Source organism: Solanum verrucosum, unplaced genomic scaffold (assembly GCF_900185275.1).
Source record: "Solanum verrucosum unplaced genomic scaffold, falcon-dt-bn FXZP01000009.1, whole genome shotgun sequence".
NCBI lineage: Eukaryota > Viridiplantae > Streptophyta > Magnoliopsida > Solanales > Solanaceae > Solanum > Solanum verrucosum.
This window is the reverse complement of record NW_026020231.1, coordinates 4,587,533-4,604,640: the sequence shown is the minus strand read 5'-3', so window position 1 is coordinate 4,604,640 and position 17,108 is coordinate 4,587,533. Positions and strand designations below refer to the sequence as shown.

Genomic DNA, 17,108 nt, shown 5'->3' with positions numbered 1-17,108 from the left:
TTCAATTGGATCATTCTTGACACAGAAGAATGCATAGGTAAGGTACAAAGAATTGATATTACAAAGTGTTCAACATTAAAAGGCGAGGAAGGTATTATTTTCCTACACTGGAAGGTTAAGGGAATAATGAAATTTACTCAGAAAACATGTCATCCATGGGTCACAAATACATCTTCTAGAGGCTATAGGACATAGTGTTTAAATCATCCAAACTTCAAACAAACATAATTTTGCTCACTACAACTTAGCCAGACGAAAAGAGAAAAAAAGGCGTTCTTCTATTTCTACTGGGATTCAAATCCTGGTATCCCACAGTTATTTCCACTTCATTGATTGATTAGACGCCTTCACCAGACCCCACTTGTGGGATTACAATGGGTATGTTGTTGATTGGACACCACCTATGCTTCCAACTTCACAAGTTGTTCAGATAGAAATTCTTTCTGCTGATCCAAAATGAATCTGCTAGCTATTGAAATATAAAATTACAGTGAGGAATGATGAATACATAAACGTTTAATCCTCTTAACAACTCACTCCATGACAATTATGGATCCACGATCTTGTATTCTCATCAATGTATAATCAACAATACTCATATAGGTAGACTTGTCGTAATTCAACTCAATCGGAGTCAGACTCTCTATTGGCAGCATCATTCTGTCGACGAGGTTGAGCCTGAAGTTCATTCATCAATTCCTTATCAGATTCTTCACTTTTTCCAGCCAATTTTCTTTTCAATATGGCTTCAAATATTGATGGGAATGCTTCTTCATCTCCTTCAAAAAACTTATCTATCTGCTTTTTCAGCGCTGTAATAGGAACAAGAAATCAACTCCAAATTTGAATATGAAATCAATCCCTGTTTCAATCCTATATCCGAAACTTACTAAAGTAAAAAATTCTCCAAGTTTATCTCAATTGCAATGAAATTTAGTCTCGAATACAGTATTTAGAGATGGATAAAATCATAGAGCTAAAATACTAGGTAATTAATTTCTACTGAAACTGAAAGTTATATTGGTATAAATTAGAGATCTTTCTCCAGAATCAGTAAATCATAGGGTTAGTAAACTCAAATTTACCCGCAAAAGGAGGAAGAAATACAGCGAAGTTTCCCCGATTATTGAGTGCTCAAAATCAAAATTTTCAGCAATTGAAACAAGCTAACATATAACTGCTTATTTGCGGATCTAATACAACTAATGAAGATAGATTTTTGTAAGAATCGCACCTTTATTGCTGATATCGTCTTCTTCTTGAAGGTTATTGTTGTTGCTATCAGGGGCATCAGCAGGAGGTTGATTAGAGCTTTTGGATGTGAAACGCCTACAGCTGGGCCAAAATGAAGAGGTAGCAGGATAAGGATTCGGCATTAACAAACTGCGGGAACAGAGATAAACACTTCTTGCAAGAGATCGATTCATATCGATTATCTTCGCGTTAGGTTTAAGGAGGGTTTTTGTTCTTGAGCTTCTATGAATTTCCTTACCAGTTCAACATTTCTGTTCTTTCTTCTTTTACGGGTTGTACCCCAAATTGAATGGAGCTCATAGAAGGGCCGGGTGGATCAAAGCCCAATTATATTGCAACGGGTTTTATTTTGTACTGATTTTTAATTTTTATCCGATAAATAACTTTTTTGCATCATAATATCTTAAAATTTATGTCTGTTCTTAAATAACTTATGTCCCACTAAAGCACAAGTTAAATTTCTAGAGATAAAAATTAAAGATCAATCCATTTGAAGGGCAAAAATTAAAGATTTTCATTATAAAGGCAAATCGTTCAGTTAGATCTATAGCAACACATCATAAGATGGGAGTTTGGTGATTTACAAGAATGACCTTTGTAAAGGGTGGTCTTGAATATTTGGTCTCGTTTGATATTTTTGTAAGAAATGGCCCCAGCTTAAGAAAACATGCTCAATTGGCTAGGTTCATCATCACAAGTAAAAAATGTATTTATTGCTCAATTGTTCACAAGTTATGGCCAATGGATACTAATTTGTTCTACCTATCGTGTTTAGTTGGTCAAAAATTATATCTAGATCTTTGAGAATGTGATAGGAACGTACTTCTCAATGGTCTTGCACAGCGGAAAATTCAAATTAATCATATCAATAAATTATGAAAGCACCAATTGCAAGAATGGTTAATCTCCTTCTTAATGTAGAAAGAGAGAATGCCCCTCCTCAATATGTTGCAATCAACTTTCACACATCTTTCTTGCCAACTAAAGAACAATACATAATTAGCTATTTTGCCTTTTCCTTTTAGTAGCAAACACTTGAAGTTATACCATTTGATATTCCAATTTGTATACCTTCAATCAAGCAGGTGCAATAGAAACTTTTTCAACTTCAATAACATACTCAAGAGTAGCAGATGGAGGAATTTGCAGCCCTGTTCCTAAATCTGCTCCTTCTTCTCCAAATCCCAAATTTGGAGTAATTATCACTCTTCTTTTTCCACCTGCCTTCATACTTTTTAGAACAGTTTCTATACCTTCACAAATTCCTTTACTATAAGGCCTTGATCCCATTACTAATGCCAGTGGCCTCTTCTTCCTTCCATCACCACCAAATGTATCCACAAAAACTTGTCCACTGCCTTGTATGCTTCCCTTCACATCTATCACAACTAAGTCCCCTGGCCTTGGCGTTGCACCGCCACCAATTTTCAGTTCATAATACCTGTTAGACGAATATGGGTTAATTTCACGTATGGACACTATAATAGTTAAGTTACAGAACTTTTTGTTTTGTTATCACGTTAAAAAGTAACTGAACTTTATCATGTTACTGTAATGTCACCTTGATGAGTAAGTTTTGTCGTTAAAGGAGGTAAAGTTTAGTGATTTTACTTCTATAGTGAGTACATGGCTTCTATAGTAGGTAAAATTCAGTTATTTTAAAGTGAGAAGATAATTTTACGACTTTACTGTTATAGTGGATAAAAGTTCGATTAGCATAGTAGAGACTGTACCTTATCCCATTGGGCAAGACCACTTCTTCTTCTTTCTCAACAACCCTGACAGTTAAGTAAAGAATAGTTAATATTTCCTGGATACAATTTTGATGATTATACAGAGAAGAAAACACATGAAACAAATAGAATATGGAAATACCTTGTATTTGTTTCTTGTTGAGACACTTCAAGGCGAGTTTTGATTTGCTCAGAAACAACACCAAAAGCAAGGAAACCAGCCCAAGCAAGTCCAGCACCAAGGCCAAATCTCCTAGTTAAGGAGGAGGCAATCCAATCAGTGGAATCCGCGGAGGTTGATAGGCGGGCAGATTTACTAGGCTTTTGCTGCTGCACGTTAACAGGTGATGGAGGCTCTGCAGCAGTTGCACTCAGTGGCTGAGATGGTGGCGGAGTTTGTGGTTGTGGATTTTGATTTGGTGGCTGAGAAGGAGGAGGAGTTTGGGAGGATGAAGAAAAGTTAGTTCTGGTAATTGGGTGAGACAGAGAATGTGTGGATCCAAAGAGAGTGGCCATGTTTTTGGATATGAAATGAGCATATGAGAGAGTAGCAGATATTTGTAGTGACTCAACTGTATACAGTTGTAGTAAATGGTCCCTACCTTATCTTTACATGAGTCAGTTTTCTCCAGGCATGCTATTTCAACTAAAAACTAAATCAACAATTGACTATTACATAAATCTTTAAATTCAATAAACAAAAAAGGATAAGGCTGTTCCTCTACTGCTGCAACTGGATAATCAAGCATCTCAAAGAATTTGATGTGGAAGTATGGGAAATGTTCTCAATCTCTGTTAATTACAAAATGATCCCAAAAATGAATTATACATAAGATAAGATGCACAATGTTGAATACCTGTGGGTTGACAACTGCCAGAAAACCAAAAAAAAAAAAAAAAAAAAAGAATCACAACAATTGACTCATCATGAAGTATATGTTTGTTGACAGATCCTTTATGTCTTCCTTTAATTTCTGGTTAAACAAATATGGACCTGTCTTCATTTCCAACAAAAGATAAAATTCCGTTTTCCCTTCTGTCCTAAACATACTATGCTGCTGGATCATCCACGTTTCTTTATGACCGACCCTTTTCTTGACCTCTGTTCCCCAGTGGTTTTGGTACTTGTGAACTGGTTATAGGCTTTTGCAGTGGTTTCAAAGCAGCCATAATCTCAGCAAATGAAGGCCGTAACTTTGGATCTCTACACATTAAACAGGTAAAGCAAAAAAAAAAAAAATCAGATTTTTACATCAAGAAAACCAGAGATAACCTTGTATTGACACGCAAGCAGGTTAATATTTTGTCAATACTAACGGCATGGCTTTCATGCTGAGGTGCTTTGGTACTGCGTACTAACATTATATATAAGTGACTCACTTTTTTTTTTCAATGATAGTGGTGTCTAGGCCAGCTTGTGTACACTTATTCTCACGGGGTATTGTTACCTCCACTAGATAAATTTGCCAATCAAGATATAGACAGATGGAAAAAAATCACCTAATGTTTCTTCTTATGCTGAGATTTGAACGTTAACCCTCAACTCTTTTTACACATACCATTGGGTAGATATTAACAGATGCACAAAAACTACAGGCACTGCCAGACCAACACTGTGATGGTCACCTAGGTGCCTTGATTACGACCAACAATCACATGATAAACACTGATTCTAGTACTAACCAAAACCATTGGTTAGCCTGACAAGCTCTAAAGGAGTAAAAGATTATGGATGGAGCTCAATTAGGGGAATAATGACTGAAAGATAAATTGTTCTCACGTTTGCCAGCATTTTCGGATGATGTCTGCAACAGCAGGATCCATGTCATCTGGTATGTCAAGACGGCGATGCTGAAATCCAACTGCACCTACAACTTGCATGGGGTTCATTCCTCCCCATGGCTGCTGCAGAGTACAGAGCTCCCATAGTACGACACCAAAGCTATATACATCACATCTGTAAGGCATGAAAACATTGTACACATCAACAACCATTATACCAAAGACGGTGAAGAAACTCATTGTTGAACCCTGATATTTGTAGTAGTATTGTTCTGATTTTTGCGTTATACGTTGCTTTCACTAATACATATTTATTCAACACTTTGAATGGGGTAATATGATTATTTAAGACATACTTCTCATCTGAAGGCTCATTTCTCAGCACTTCTGGGGCCATCCACTCAGCCTGAAAACAAAAGGTTGCAGCAGAATCATAAGCCAGCAACAACGAGAGTCAAATGTTTGCTCATTAAACTCTTGCAGGGATACACAAAGAACCATGATGAAGAAAATACTGAGTTGTCTGCAGTATTTAGTTAGACCATATATAATACATGAATAATGCAAATTCAGAGAAACTTCTCAAAAGCAACAGTTCCGTTACTTAGTATTTTCTAATGTGGGAAAATTTCCTGTGTACAAGTAGAAACATACAACAGTTCATTACCTAGTATTACTAACAAAAAGTATATGTTTCTACAAGTGCTAATTTTCTACCCTTGAAACTGCAAGCATTTTGTGCAGCACAGGCTTAACTACAATAGTCATCCAATTTAATTCCAAATAACAACCCTCAACCCTATGTGTTCGAAAATTGAAAAAATTCACCGAGAATCTGAATGAAGCAAGCATATTCTATTGTAACTGCTAATTTCCACAAAATATCAGCAGAAAGGGAAAATTTACACATTGTATATTATGAGAAATGCAATACAGCAGAGTTAGGAGGCGTTTGGCCATGAACAAAAACAACTCCAATTCGTATTCATGGACAAACACAACTCCAATTTTCAAATACAACTTTTCACTTTGAAAACAAAAACCTACTTTTTTCAAACATCACATTGGAACATGGCCAAACGCCCACTTAGCATTAGATACAGAACTTATAAATTTTCTACCTTAATGAATACTATAACCACTAAATAAGACGTGAAGATCAGCAAACAACAGAAAGTACTAAACTATATTTATGCATCTAGGTTTATGAGAACAAATGAAAGACAATAGAAATACGCAATTTTGTCATTTCGGAACTATCTCCATCATATATATTTAGTGACTTCCTTCAAAATCAATAGTATCAAAGAGCAGCAGTCCTACTTTACAGCAGTTCATCATGTGCGCAGATAACAAGGTAAAACATTTTCACAACTTCAAAACTAAGTCTTGATATCGGAAAGGGCTAAAATATGTAATTAGAAGCCTGGATACTCTTTTCAGATGAGGTAAACATGTCATACATTTAAATTTATTTTTGAACCATGGATCACAGTGACCACCTTTTTGAAGGCGAAACTTGGCAACCAAAACATCTCCAAAAGCCTGAATTGTTTTAAGACCAACAGCATGGAGCTATCTTCTACAAAAGGGCTGATATAAAATGATGTACAAAGATTAGCAGGTATGCATGACTGGAATATTACAAGTTCTATTAAGAAGGGCACCACTATGAAATAAAGTCGTGGGAACAAGAAGCACAGGAGAAGATTATCAAGGATAGGAGAATGTCAATTTAACAGCTAAACAAATGTACAAAAAGAAAAAGGAAGAAAGAAGCATGTGCTGAATAATTGAATCAAATCCTCCTGCTTACCGTCCCAGCAGTTGATCTTGAAGATAGAAAGGTGCTGTGCTTTATTTTCGATAACCCAAAATCACATACCTAGAGTCACAAATAGTTGTGTTAAATGGGAAGGCATTGTAAGATGTCATTCACTAGGTTTCAGTTAAAGGAATTCCACCTTCACAACCCAGTTCTTATCCACAAGGAGATTTGGAGACTTCAAATCACGATGAACTATCACAGGAGTGCAATTGTGTAGATAGTTCATCCCTCGAGCCTGTTAGTTAAATAAATAACGTATAGCAGAAAGTCATTATGTAATATAGAAGGTTTGAATCAATGGAAAAGTTTTTAAAAAAAAAAGAAGAGAAAAGTGGAGCATACAGCATCAAGAGCCATCCTCAACCGTCTCCTTTCATCTAATTGATTGTTCGACCGATGAATTAATCTGTACAAACTACCTCTGCAAAACAAAATATAATTTGATTTCCAGCATTTGAACGTTTATAAATCAAAGCTGCAAATATTTTATATTTCCAAGCTTGGCAATAGCTACTAGGCAACTTCAAATTTCCTGGAGGACCAGAACTACCGCAAAACTAAATATTACAGTAGTTTGATGTACCTATGAAGAAACTCGGTAACAATTGAAAGGTTTGGAGGACGTGTAACGGCTCCCATGAACAGGACTACATTAGGATGCCGGAGTCTTCTCATGATCATCACCTTCCAAGGAAAAATTAAGTTTGAAGGAGATTACAATATTCCTTTATGCTAAATAACACATCAGATAAGAGCAATGACTACTGAATTTGTTAGTGTAAGAAACAGACTACAAATGGATAAGTGCACAAAATAGATCTGCAACAACATTCAGAAAGAAAAATCTACAAAGAGTAAAAAATGAAGAATCTCAACTGGAAAGGTAAGAAATTTAGTAATCACTTAAGGCTCTACATCATTTACAGTTTGAATTGGGAAAATTGATCAAACATCAAAGAGCTGAACTCAGTGGAGAAAACTTTCACTAACTTGGATGATAGAGAGGAACAGTTTAAATAAAAGACTCCATCAGCATGTTAGTTGACATACTGTGCGCTCCTTACCAAGAGTTACAAATTAAGAAGAGCATAGAGGAGCTCTTAGAAGGACCACTAGCTGAATAAAGAGTGAATTTTTCCATATAGCTTTTGATTTCTCTTAGTTCAATTATGTAAGCAAGAAAGGAAAGAATCAATTTGGAAAACAAAGTAATGAAAATTTCTCAATTTTCTGGAAGCTTGAAATTAATAAATCTTAACTGAGTAAAAGTTGATAGTGAGCCAGAAAATAAATTCACGCCATTGAATATATTTACATGATTATCAAGCCACCCAGAGAGATGAAGGTGACTATCAGTTATATCGACTCTGAGTCAGTAAATTATAAACCATGTCATGATTCCCTAGAGTATTAGTTGGACGAATTCAACTCTATTTAAGCGAAATTGCAGCATGCTTACCCATTTTGATACTGGCTCAAGTCAAGTAATCCTTATATTATTTCTCCATCAGTCAAATACATTTTTCTTTCACACAAAGATCAATCATTCTATACAAAAATTTATAAGATGTAATTACACAATTCTTTCTTTTGATATGGTAAAATCCATCAAAACAACAAGACCTTCTAGGAGCCCAGCAGTGGCCCTCTCCAACTTTTCTCCATTGGTGGCTCGAACCACCAACCTAACGATTGGAGGTATAGGGTCTTTAGCACTAGGCTATCCTTCCCTTATCCCGATTCCCGTCAGTTGTAATTGTACCTTACAAGCAAGCATTACTTTCTGCCAGTATTCTTGCTAGCTTATAATGAGTTAGTGACTAGGGCATACATTAAGCTAGATTTTTTATTCTTGGGTCAGTGGTACTAGGGCATGTATCCCCATTTTAATGTTCTTATTCTGGAATTTTTTTTCCTTTGGCATTTATTCATTAGCTTTTCAAATTCTTTTGAAAGTGTTTTTCAATATATTTTGAAAAAAAGAAAATCCATTGACGATTTAGAAAGACATCTGAGATGTGATAGTAATGCCATGAATTGTCATTTTCAAAACTTCCCTGAAAAACCAAGGGAAAAGGCCTATGTTGGACAAGAAAGGGTATACCTCACTTTTAAACTCTTCAAGGGATTCACCAGCTAACTCTTGGTCTAGGAATTTCTTCACAGCTACTTCCTGAAAATAAGAAGGTTCCATCTATTTGTATCAGTTCAAGTTGAAGACAATGATGAATGATTGTAAGAGAAATGGATTTTTCCCATTTAAATTTGATGCAAGTGAAGAATGACTGAACAACCCAGCTATATCACCGTTGACCCACAATATCTAAACAGTATCAATGATCCAGTCATGCACTTTTTCCTAAGAGGCATTAACATCCAGAAAAAAAAATTTAAAATAAATTAAAAAATAAATAAAATATGCTTTCAATAATGGTGTGCAAAACAGGTTCTTATTAGTTTAATTATTCATTTGTTTTGGTAAAATGACAAGTGTAAGAAGATTCAGTAACTTCAGAAAGAGTAATCTTTTTGTCACTGAGTTATTATCTACAGCTTTTTGCTGACATCTATGTTGAACCAACTTAAAGCAGTCAAACATGTCCCTGGTATCCTAAATTCCATATCGGGTATAAGGGTTTATAAAGGTCTTTGAATGCCCTTCACTACCCGGTATGAGAAATTACTTATCTCAAGTCAATATGTGGAGTATTATTAACTCTTCCACAATTACCATTCTCAGAAGGCCATTATAAATCCTCTTGGAGACTCTTCAAACTACAAGAATACACAAGTATAAATGAAACTTGGCAGTCTTCAAAAACTTCACTTACTTCACACACTAACAACATCCACAAATTTCAGATGCCCATACATATCATTACCCTCTAAGTTGAAGAAACAACTTGCATCTGATAGTCAGATAAGACAGTATGTTCTAGCTTTTCAACTTTGTAAAGAAAAAAGATGCAAAAGTTCATTACAGCAAAACCTAAAATGAAAAGAAGAAATCTAATAGAAAAACTTACAGTTCCATGCCACTCTCCACGATAGACCTCCCCATAAGATCCTGCAACAGGAAAGATTAGTGAAAATGTAAAATGACACGGAGTTAAACTACTTCATGGATGCTTGTATAATTGGAAATATACAATGCAGATCAATACCAAGTCCGATACGCTCACCCAAGGTGATCTCCTCCATTGGAATCTCACAATCTGCGACATCATCAAGTGTCACATCAGATTTCACACTATCATTACCAGTTGACCTATCTGATACTCTTTCACCCTCATAATTCACTCCTAATGCCTCATGCACTTGATCACCACTACCCCGTTTTTCAGGCACAGCACCATCTGCATCTTTATCAACTCTTTTAGGGTCGATTAAATTAAGGAAGAAAGCAGGACTATTTGGTAAATGAGCAGATGTCTCCAAGTTTTCATATTGCTTAGCGACAGCGGCAGTTGTTGCTACCACTGCTGCAGTTGTGGCTGTCACAGCAGCTGCAACAGGGAGATCAGCATTTGAACCATATGTGGTCTTTGCTGCAGCAGCTACCATTGAAGATGCCACCACAGCTGCTGCAGCTGCAGCTGCAGCAACAGGCATATTTCTCGTGAATTTCGCTGCAGCCAGCTCAGAGTGTGAGGAAACATGCTGCCCACTAACTTCTCCACCATCCAGATGAGGATCAAATGGCCCACGGGGATTGACCTTGGACATGGCATGATAAGCCAAAGGAGGCAAGAAATTATTATAATCTAGATCAACTTGACTCTTGATTTTCTCAACCTCATCCCTACCCTGACTTTCCATATCCTCTGACCTGGATTTTCCCTCCACAGGGGAGGCATCTAATTGCTCTGAATAGACTTCAGTGAACAAATTTGGTGGTGCAACAACACCACTTTCAAGTAAGACATCATGAAGTTTTTGAGCTAGCTGTGGATTTTCTTTAGCAGCATCAATCATGTACAGTGAGACATCCTTCGCTTTCATTCGCCGTACAGCTGGGGAACTAATGCCCTCAGTCCAGGAAGGAGATCTTGTATGTGAATAAGGAGATCTTGCATGCCCAGTCCTGGATGAAGTTTCTGGCCCTTGCTCCTTCACAGTACGAAGCTTTGTGAAGTCATCAGAGTTATTATTTCCTTTCTTCTTTTCTGAATTACCTGTAGAGGGAGACTCATTTCCTGCACTGATTTCACCAAACCTGGATTTCCTCTCTTCGATTCCATACTCTGAATGATCTTCTGAAGAACAAGCAACCCCACTACTAGAAGAACCCGTATGAGAATCAACATCTTTGGAGGATGGACTGATGGAGAGGATGGATTCCTCATAGTCTCCCTGTGTTCCAGATGTATCAGAGGGAATAAGTGTGCCAGGGTCTGCCATCAAATCAACAATATATTCCCTGCAAAGCATATGACTTCGTAAGCAAAAGAGGCAACTTTGGGAGGAGTAATTATATGCTTGAACAAACTTTTCCACCCTGGTGAATTCAAATTTATACTCCCAGCAAATTAAAACAGCTACAATCTTAAGAAATAGGAGAAACAGATTATATGTTTCAAATTGATCACCTTGCTACTTTATAGATAAGTTGTGTATTTGACTTGTCAAAAGAGATGTATTTAATAACAAAGAAGATTTATCCAGCACTCTGCCTTGAAAACTTAACATATACCTTGCTCATCGAAATGCTACCTGACTGTATACCAACTATGGTACAAAAACATAGGAATCGGAAATGAAATTAGAAAATCTGAATAAGGAAGAAGACTAAAGGGAAGAAACCTTCCATCTTCAAGCTTTACATAGTTCATTGCAACTTCATCTGAACCTGTGTATTCTTGCCCTTTTACTAATCGACACGGGAGCCCCACACTATCAGCCAAAACCTGTACAAAATTTCAGAAGTACATCAAATCATAGACAAAAAGAAAGGCCCCAGTTGACCATCATGCCAGGAGATGAAGAACCAAACACAACAGTGATAGAAAACCATAGTAGAATGTAGATACATGAGAATCCAGCTTTACTCATCCTCAGGTCCAAGCTACAGGAATCAGCAAATCCATATATCAATTTTAGCTGTTTACAATTTTACACTTTCTTTCCTTTCGTTTTTTTTTTTGGCTCCTTACTGGATTAGGAGGAAGTTTATCATCAGTATGTTTAACTATTTTTATTTGTTTGAAGAAAAATAATTTACATCCACCATAAATACCAGACATGTATATAGACACTGACACAAACATACACACACACACACACAAAGAGAGAGATCTAGAATATATTGTTTGAAGGAAATATTGGCTTTCCTTTCTGAAGTAAGATACTTGTCGCCATTCTTTATGCTTATTGAACAATATATTCTGTTTGATGGAAAATACCTTGCTCAATTTATACTTAAGAAAGGCAAAGGCATGGAGATCTAACCTTTCTAACTTGAGAAAGGAAAAGGCAAGGACAGAGAGAATCTTTTTTTCTAAGAAAAATCAAAAGACCTCTGCCTTGAACTTTTGGTATGATCTAATTCCTTTCATGTTTCTTGTTAACTCTTTAAAACATAAAATAATGACCTTTTAGTCGCAAAAATGAGATACGCAATACAAAAAGTACTATTCAACAAAAACAAGAAAATTGGCAGAATGTGCTAGCTAATGGGTGTTAAAGGAATAAATTTAAAAACACGAGTGTCTGCAATCATTGTTATCTGCAATCACTTCTCAAGTCATTTTGGCTTAAAATACAGTTCAGCTGGATTATTTCTTGGCTTAATATTTTAATGACCACAGCAAAAGTTGATTTTAATCAAATCGGTAAGCACAAGAGGAGGATATTGTCAAATATTTTCTAAGTCATAACAATTAAATGGGACAAACATACTCTGGGTTATTCTCATGCATCAAACGTATGAATAGACATGATGTTTGATATGAAAGGCTACTGAGAAGTGACAAGGATATCATGCAGGAACTTGCCATTGACTCTCCAGAAAAGATGGAGATACATCAATTATGCACAAAAAGTAGAAAGCATAGACGGATTGCTGAACAGAATGTGGGGACATTACTGATTCAATTCATATTTGATTAGGGCACAGCACACGTGCAATTGACATCTTATAAAGGATGGATATAGCACACCTGCATACAACAGCAGAAAGAATGGATGTGGAATGCTGAACAGTATATGGAGACTACATACTGGATTTAAATAATGGTTGACTAAAGTACTTCAAACAAATATTTGAGAAGCATCCAACTAAAACTGAACTAAACTCACCCAACAGTGTATCCAAGGAACACTGCTGTTGTTCATCTTATATATGAAGAATGTATGCCCTCTATCTACAAAACTTATCAGTTTTCTCTATGTGGATATGTAGTCTTTGTTTGATAAAAAAAGGGGTATCATCACTGTCACGATCCAACTTTGAAAATAAATTACGCTTCATAAGTGAGATAAGTTGATTCAAACATCTCAAGATCATAGTCAGCTAGCACACCTTCCTTGTGTAAGCATCAAACAGTTAAGCATGAAACTACCGAGTTTTATATATTTCTCATATATAAATAGAAGTGTATTGTTAAAGGTTTTGAAGGTCAAAAAAGCTTAGTACCTTAAATAACAAGGCACGGTGACGAGCCAGTCCGACGGTCAAAGAACCCAGAGGCAAAACCATGCTCCCAAAAGTGGCCTTTAGACTATGACTAAGGCTTCTCCATGCTATTAACATGCCGTCAGGATCACCAACTGGACCACCCATGTGTTCAGAAACTAGCATCGCAAGCTTCTGAACTAACTTTTTATCAGCAAAACCTATGGATTCTGACCTGACCTTGACAGTCATCTCTATAGCTTTCTGTTCTAACTTCAACAGCTTAGAGTCCGCAGCTCTATTAACAAGGATAGCTTCCCAAGTGATCTGGTCTGCTACCGGTGTTCTTTGTAGATCGATAAGAGAGGGCATTTTTGAGGGATCGGACTCTGTCAGGATCCCATAAAGATCATAAAAGCCATCCAGGATCTTGTCATCAAAGCTTAGAGCGTTGTAATTCTGAAAAGCATTCATAAATCTATAATATGAGATAATTCATGTGTTAGAGAGGAGCACGGAATAGAAACAGGGATATTTTGTGCAAAATAAGTATCACGGGTGGATCAAACAATAGAGCAAATAGTAGTCCACAAACCAATCTCTCCAAATGTCAGACAACTGAGCTTTCTATAAAATCTTGTTCTCTTGGAAATTAATATGACAAAATAATAGAAATAGAAAACCTTGTGTTTGAAAAATGGCAACTGAGAATCATCTGCAAAATGGACTCTATCACTAAAAGCAGGGATAGTGCCTACTGCCTACCTTTCACCAGATTGCAGCTGGGTATGACCAGATTTAAGGCTTCCCAACCCACCCAAATAGCAACATGGAAGTAAATATAAAGAAATTTTCAACGCATAACTGTGCTGCCCAGATGGTATCCAAAAGACCAAAGAAAGTTTTGGTTCTTCTCAGGGAACTCTGTTGGAATGTACTCATCCAGTTTGTAATAGTGCTTTTCCTAACTAACTGTAATTTGTCGTCCAGGATTATTAGTAAAGGTTTGCTTCTTTTTGCTTCTAAATCAATGGCTTCTTCTTTTTTATGTCCACGAAATCTTCAAGGCCAGTGGCACAGGTTCAAACTCGGTGGACAGTGGTCAGCCCCTCTACCTTCTGAACTTAAATACCAGGCTTTGTCCACGGCAGGTTCGAACCCATGACGCGCGCCTAACCTACTCATCATACATTATGCTCTTACCATAAGACCAAAGTCCTGGGAGCCTCTATATCAACGAAAATGAGAAGTAGCCACTAGCCACTCAACTCAGATCATTTCCATTTATCTACAGAGTGTGAAAAGACGAACACCGTGTACATACTAGTCTTGTCGGGAAAATATATTATCCACTATAAGAAGCATGTTTGTCGCAAAAGATGAGTAGGAACTTTCCTTTACTATGACTTCTCCCCTTAATATATACATCAAGCATGTGCATTTTCTTTTACTTCTTAGATTTTCCATGAACTGAGCATTAGGAGTCTTTTTATTTCGGAAAAAATTTCTTTACGGCATCTTTTATTAATATAGCATACCCCTTCATATTTCTTTTTTGATAAAGGATAACATATCCATGTTTAACAAGGTCTTTACCACACCACGTCAGAGCACACTATAATACGAGTATTCCAGTGTCAAAGTGTGTTATATTCCACGCAATGCCACTGAATGAACTTCCCTATAGATAATATCAACATCTTCATAGTTTTGTCATGAGAATTAATTTATTTTTATGACTAGGGAAACCCGCAGCCCCTACCCTTTCGGTGCGCACAGGGTAAAACCCCCGCTCCTATGCAATAGCTCGCAAACCACCTAGGAGAGGTAACCCGCACTAGGCAAGCCCGGTGCAACGAGCTCGACCCAAAAGGCAAACCCCTTGCTTTTGCTGGCAAGGGGTTTCGAACTTGAGACCTCCAACATGGAAGTCCCAATCACAAACCACTGGCCCACCCCAAAGGGTTTTTGTCATGAGAATTTTGAGCTCCAGTTATCTTGAACCCACATTCTATCTAGAAGAATGAAGACCACGAAACTAAGCAATTGATTTGGCATTAGCAGGGATGGAGCTAGGGTACTGGAAGGGGGTTCATTCAAGCCCCCTTCATCGAAAAATTACATTATATATAAAGTCAAAAATACTTCTATATATATAGTTTATCTTGACCCCCTTGACTTCTTCGTATATTTACTTCTTGAGGAATGCCAAGTATAATCAACAGCAAAATAGTGACACCTATCATTATCATTATATTGACAACAATGGCACTATAAAGACTGAATTTGCTTAACCGCAATCGCTAATTAGAGGCATGTTGCAGCATCACTTAGCTGAAACTAACTGTTAACAAACCAAAACAATATAACAAATATGATCACCAATGCATAAAAATTATCAAAGCAGCATGTTGTCAACCCAATGTGTTGACAGAGTCAAGGAACTCACTAACCTACTAAATTCCTATCTTTTGGTAAAATAGGTCCCAAAAAAAATATAATCACCCAAATGCCTATTAATACCAAAAGGAAAACAAGCTAAAGAAAAGCAATTAAAAATCAACCAAACAACTAGATGAAACAAACTTACCCAATATCTATAAGCTACAATTTCAGCTGGAGTGTTCTCCGGGGCACACGAGCCTAAACTTATCTGCTTAACAGCTTCAATCTGAACTGCCTCGGGGTCTTCCCTTGCACTCAACTCCAGAGCTAATTGTATTTGATACTCTTCCTCTATATCAGGCCCCCTAGAGTTGCTAGACTCCGAATCACGCCTTACAGCATCTAAAGCAGCCTCTAAGCCACTGCTACTAGCAGAATCAGAAGGTTCCATCCTAATATTCCCTCTACTCACGTTTGAAGAAGATGGAGGACTAGGACTTTGACGATTGGTAACAGAATTCAACCATCCAGAAATAGCTGAAAAGGGCTTATTATCATCAGACCTAGAATTTGAATGTCTTTCAGACGACAAAACGTCACTCAATCTTTTAATCTTAGCTGAAGACTTTGACCCTTCTGAATCCTCTGATTGACTAGAGATATGAAATTTCTTCAGAAAATTTTTCATCTTTCCTTAAACTAAACCTCTGAACAAAGTGTTAAAAGAAATGGAAAGCAGGCCATAAACCTCTCCATTGTCGCACTCCAAGCATGAATCTTGATACACAATAACAAGAAGAATGGGCAGAATTTAAGTTTCCTTTGATAAGGGGTTTCAAGTCAACATCCAAGAACTTGACAAATCAAATCCATCACTCAAATTAGTCATCACCCATTAAAGTTTGCTTTATAGTAACAAGAACCCAGTCGGCAAATTCAAATCTTGAAACACAATAAAGAATTCAAATACTCATATATACAACACACATGTATTATGTCAGGAAGACAAAAAGTCTGTCTACAGACAAAAAAGAAGAATCGACAAAAAGTTGTTCTGTTGCTTAGCAAATAAGAAGAAGATTAAATCAAGAAAAGGGGAACAAGAATGCAAGAAAGGATGTTGGATTGCGTGAAGAGAGAGAGAGAGAAAGATTGAAATTTTACTGGTTACAAGAAGAATGACAAATTGTATACTCCTAGTCGTATACTAATTAAAAGCCAAAAGGGGGTTCTATAAGTGGTGAGTTTGGGAAAAGGGAGAGGCCAAAAGACAGCAAAGACCAACAGGTGGGAGTTGGCTCATAATAATCAAGACAGATGACCCACATTCAATTTTTTGAGGCACACACACAACTCTCTACTTAGTAGCATTTCCCATAAAACCAAGACCTTAAAATGGTTGTACTATTTTTAAAACTATGGTATTCATATTAGCTTTCACTTTCCTACACCCACCTCAGCTAACTTTCACTAATAGACTTTCGATTCATCAATCTTTTTTAACTAATCACAT

The 17,108-nt window shown here is 36.8% G+C and overlaps 3 protein-coding genes across 6 annotated transcripts; all 3 read right to left on the bottom strand.

Annotated features, from left to right (window-relative positions):
- Positions 1 to 28: 28 nt before the first annotated feature.
- On the bottom strand, positions 29 to 1,610 carry LOC125832341 (uncharacterized). The gene is made up of 2 exons (XM_049511483.1): positions 1,235 to 1,610; positions 29 to 812 (listed from the first exon to the last, which is right to left on the bottom strand). The coding sequence occupies exons 1-2, from the start codon at positions 1,425 to 1,427 to the stop codon at positions 625 to 627; spliced, it is 381 nt and encodes a 126-aa protein (XP_049367440.1). The 5' UTR covers positions 1,428 to 1,610; the 3' UTR covers positions 29 to 624.
- Positions 1,611 to 2,137: 527 nt separating this feature from the next.
- On the bottom strand, positions 2,138 to 3,545 carry LOC125832702 (peptidyl-prolyl cis-trans isomerase FKBP17-2, chloroplastic). Its single transcript, XM_049511916.1, has 3 exons — positions 3,130 to 3,545; positions 2,988 to 3,032; positions 2,138 to 2,695 (listed from the first exon to the last, which is right to left on the bottom strand). Exons 1-3 carry the CDS (start codon positions 3,501 to 3,503, stop codon positions 2,332 to 2,334), a joined length of 783 nt encoding a protein of 260 aa, XP_049367873.1. The 5' UTR covers positions 3,504 to 3,545; the 3' UTR covers positions 2,138 to 2,331.
- A 167-nt stretch (positions 3,546 to 3,712) lies between these two features.
- LOC125832699 (probable serine/threonine-protein kinase SIS8) lies at positions 3,713 to 16,568 on the bottom strand. 4 transcript variants are annotated; one of them, XM_049511912.1, is made up of 13 exons: positions 15,801 to 16,567; positions 13,232 to 13,669; positions 11,401 to 11,504; positions 9,762 to 11,017; positions 9,624 to 9,664; positions 8,702 to 8,770; positions 7,181 to 7,281; positions 6,940 to 7,018; positions 6,734 to 6,832; positions 6,586 to 6,654; positions 5,126 to 5,175; positions 4,768 to 4,944; positions 3,713 to 4,191 (listed from the first exon to the last, which is right to left on the bottom strand). In XM_049511912.1, exons 1-13 carry the CDS (start codon positions 16,281 to 16,283, stop codon positions 4,065 to 4,067), a joined length of 3,093 nt encoding a protein of 1,030 aa, XP_049367869.1. In that variant the 5' UTR covers positions 16,284 to 16,567; the 3' UTR covers positions 3,713 to 4,064. The 4 variants fall into 4 exon arrangements, 2 of the variants coding, with proteins under 2 accessions (XP_049367869.1, XP_049367870.1); XM_049511913.1 differs by having other exon boundaries at positions 13,232 to 13,688; positions 15,801 to 15,982; XR_007443242.1 differs by lacking the exon at positions 3,713 to 4,191 and adding an exon at positions 6,233 to 6,362 and having other exon boundaries at positions 15,801 to 16,568.
- Between the last annotated feature and the right edge of the window lie 540 nt (positions 16,569 to 17,108).

Excerpts from the sequence above, each read along its gene's own strand:
- LOC125832341 (XM_049511483.1), bottom strand. The coding sequence starts at position 1,427 with ATGAATCGATCTCTTGCAAGAAGTGTTTATCTCTGTTCCCGCAGTTTG. Across the intron at positions 813-1,234 it reads AGACGATATCAGCAATAAAG|CGCTGAAAAAGCAGATAGAT; the intron begins GTGCGATTCTTA and ends TTCCTATTACAG.
- LOC125832699 (XM_049511912.1), bottom strand. The coding sequence starts at position 16,283 with ATGAAAAATTTTCTGAAGAAATTTCATATCTCTAGTCAATCAGAGGAT. Across the intron at positions 11,505-13,231 it reads ACCGTGCCTTGTTATTTAAG|GTTTTGGCTGATAGTGTGGG; the intron begins GTACTAAGCTTT and ends AATTTTGTACAG. Across the intron at positions 7,019-7,180 it reads GTTACCGAGTTTCTTCATAG|AGGTAGTTTGTACAGATTAA; the intron begins GTACATCAAACT and ends TTTGTTTTGCAG.
- LOC125832702 (XM_049511916.1), bottom strand. The coding sequence starts at position 3,503 with ATGGCCACTCTCTTTGGATCCACACATTCTCTGTCTCACCCAATTACC. Across the intron at positions 3,033-3,129 it reads CAACAAGAAACAAATACAAG|GGTTGTTGAGAAAGAAGAAG; the intron begins GTATTTCCATAT and ends CTTAACTGTCAG. Across the intron at positions 2,696-2,987 it reads GTCTTGCCCAATGGGATAAG|GTATTATGAACTGAAAATTG; the intron begins GTACAGTCTCTA and ends TTCGTCTAACAG.